At 49.8% G+C, this 3,348-nt stretch overlaps 1 protein-coding gene across 1 annotated transcript; it reads right to left on the bottom strand.

Moving 5' to 3' along the window:
* Positions 1-336: 336 nt before the first annotated feature.
* LOC124700456 (GRF-interacting factor 1-like) lies at positions 337-3,047 on the bottom strand. The gene is made up of 4 exons (XM_047232582.1): positions 2,955-3,047; positions 1,544-1,620; positions 847-931; positions 337-750 (listed from the first exon to the last, which is right to left on the bottom strand). Exons 1-4 carry the CDS (start codon positions 3,045-3,047, stop codon positions 337-339), a joined length of 669 nt encoding a protein of 222 aa, XP_047088538.1.
* Between the last annotated feature and the right edge of the window lie 301 nt (positions 3,048-3,348).

Genomic DNA, 3,348 nt, shown 5'->3' with positions numbered 1-3,348 from the left:
ATTCAGCACTAGATATAACATATTGAGTGTTCACAAACCGTCACCACCACATAACCCGCGATTTTCCATACTACATCTTAACAAGGATGGATCGAGAACCTGCCATGCACATCCAAAACAAGCGAACCTGCACGCAGGGATTGCAGATGCGGTTGCAGGTCACTACCACCTCCAGGTTCCATGGAACACACCTAAATTAAGCTTAACCACTGCAGCCACCTAGCTACTGCTAATCTGCCACTACCACGCACTACATCCTCGAATACTACCTGCTACTCCTGCTGCTGCTGCTACGCCAAGTGCTGCCAGGCCGGTGCTAGCGACGACGCCGCTGGCCTAGCTGCCTTCCTCCTCGGTGCCCTTGAGGTACTCCCCGTCGCCGCTGTGCGCCCCGGAGTTGGCGCCACCACGGGCATCGGCCGACAGCGAGGTTGACCCCTCCTTGGCGCCACCGCGGCCGTAGTCCGAGAAGACGCCGGCGTTCATCATGCTGTTGCCGGCACCTCCACCGCCGCCGCCCATGCTGGCCTCGCCGTGGAGAATGTTGAACCCGCTGGTCGTGCCGGAAGACATCCCCAGCTGCGCGTGGGCAGCTGCCTGGTGCTGCTGCTGGAGCGGCGACATGGCCTGTTGCTGCTGGGCGTACATCATCGACGACCGCGCCGCCATCAGCGATTGCGGCGACATCATCTGCGCCGACTGCTGCGGCATGTACCGCGGGCCGGACTGCATCATCAGGTTGGACGGGTACTGGCATGCCAAACGATGAAAAAGTTAGCCATGGTTCTACTCTCACGATGAACTTAAACTACTCCGTAAAGAGTCTAAATCGCAACGTCTGAGAACCTGAGACAGCGACGCCGTCTGAGGAGGCTGGCTATCGGCGATGGCGGCAAGGTACATGAGGTTCTGCTGGAGCTTAGCTTGGTTCCTGCAGCAAGCGCAGCAGTAAGTTTCAGACAAAACAAGGCTCAGCGTGTAGGCGCTGTAGCCTGTTACAGCAACGAACAATAAGCAAAAAACGTGGGTGGAGGGTAACCAAAACAGCCCTTCCTGTCACCAAAGCATATTACATGAACATGAACCATGCATGCCGTTACGTGACACTTATGATTGAGAAATGAAGACGAAACTGTTGTGTGTCATTGACATTTCAGAGAAACAGTGCACTGAACAAGAAACAGTACTGCTTTATCAGAAGGACACTTTTGATAAATAAGTACTGTATGGATCAGCCTAGGCTAGAGCTACAACGGATCGACTACGTCTCAACCAACGTAGTACTAAAACTAGTAGCATCAACATTAAGGCCTACATCCATGGATCATTTTATCTGAATAAACACATTTGATTGTCCCAAAATGGAAAGGCCCTTGATTTTAGACCAACATACTAGCATATTCTAGTTCTTGTTAACACTAGTCCTAAATGATGTGACCATAAGATCCAGGATAGCAAAAGCTACCATAAGATCCATGCTCAACAGCACACTTGCTAGTAGTAGTTCACAAGGAGATCAGATGAGATGGGAGATGAGGCTCACCGTGCACACTCGTCCACCTTGCCGTTGTTCTGGTTATCGAGGATGGCCAGGATCAGCTGCTTGTTCTCATCCAGGTACTGCACAGTTGCAAACGCAGAAAATGTTAAGAAAGTTCAGTACAGCTATATCTCCTGAACATTGTTAGTACTAAACCAGATATAAGCAGGTCAGTGCCAAACTGCTAACACATCCATGTCCTGGATGTTTATCCACATCTGTCAGTCAAGCACAACATATGTGCACATCAGTTTATCACCAATGAGGCACTCCATTGGAGATTCGTGTCTCCATTATACGCACAGATACTAGAAAAGATCTGGCTGGCAACGACCAATCCTACCAAGCTTAAGGTCAATGATTGACTGACACGGCAGCATGTAAACAGGTTATCAGCAAGGCAAGGACAGGCACACATAGAGGGGGCCCTGGCTGTTGTATCAGCATTAAGCCAACTTTAGGGATCTAGCAGTCAAAAGACCAATGGGGTGCGGTACAGCGCAAGCGAACCTACATTCCTACTACCCACATGAACATGGACCAGATCATGTCTGGCTGGGCTGGGCCAATAAGGCCATGTGACCAGCCAGCCAGCCTGAATGCTAATCTCTTTCTACAAACATGCCTTATTCTCAACAACAACAAAAATGTAGTCACCTCCCTGAAAGGTCGTGCGTTTGATTAGCGAGATTTATGGAAATATCAGAGCCTTTACTCCATTTCCTCTGATAGAAGATTGCACATGATGCACCTGGTAGGAAAAGGGGGCAAGATTCAATGTCGGTTTTGGCTGCAGGTCCGGCATGTTCACTGCTTGCCAAATGCTAGAGAGGGGGCAGGTGTGATCACGGACACCCGAGCACCGACCAAAGCTAGCTAAAAATAGGATATATTTCTGTGTGAAAAGAAAGATCTTTTCAGGGGGAGGATAATGATGCGGAACTCAATATCATATCGTGTGGGAAACGAAGATGAAGGAAAACAGGGACCAAAAAGACAGCAACAGTTTGAACTGCAGGTGAAATCAGGTGTTAGGAGGGACCATGGAGAACAGATCAGCGGAAAAATAAGCCAGGGCGTGTAGGGGGTTGGGAGAAAAATAAGAGGGGTCATGCCATCTATGGCTATTCTCAAAAAGGGCGAGGAGAGAGTAGAGGTGAACGGAGAGAACACCATATTGGAAAAAGAGCGAGAACCGGAAAAGCTGCTCTTTCAGACGAGTTCCATCAAAGAAATGGAGATAGAGAGAGAGAAAGAAAACGAGCCAGGAACCACAGGAAGAAGGAGAATACGGAAGCAATAAGAAAGAAAAGATTAGGGCACACACCAACGAAAGAGATACTCCTAGATGAATACGTGCATATACTTATAAGAAAAAGGGGAGTAGAGATTTGGGGGAGGAGGGGATGATGACCTGCTGAATGAGATCAGTGGTGACAGGGGTAGGGGAAGCGGCGTAGCCACCCATCATGCCCTGGTTCATCTGCATCAGGTGTTGCTGCTGCATTCCAAACCTATCTGAAAAAGCTTGCGCCTCCTCTCTCCCTCTGCCGCTTCGCCCTGCTTCTTCCTCTGCCTCTCCGGCCTTCCTCCTCTGATCTTTGCTTTAGAACAGAACAGGACGGTGTAAAGGGAAGAAGAGAAGGCAGAGAGGAGAGGGGCGGCCGGTCTGGTTTGGCTGGGGTTTTGGTGGTGAGAGGGTTTTGGCCTCTCCAGCTTTGCTCTCTGGCCTTCTTAAAAAGGGCTGTACTGGTACGCTGGACCGACTTTCCCCCCAAATTTTATTTTTTTCCTCCCCGTCAAAGCTG

The sequence above is a fragment of the Lolium rigidum genome, chromosome 3 (assembly GCF_022539505.1).
Source record: "Lolium rigidum isolate FL_2022 chromosome 3, APGP_CSIRO_Lrig_0.1, whole genome shotgun sequence".
Classification (NCBI taxonomy): Eukaryota; Viridiplantae; Streptophyta; class Magnoliopsida; order Poales; family Poaceae; genus Lolium; species Lolium rigidum.
This window is presented reverse-complemented; position numbering and strand designations above follow the sequence as displayed.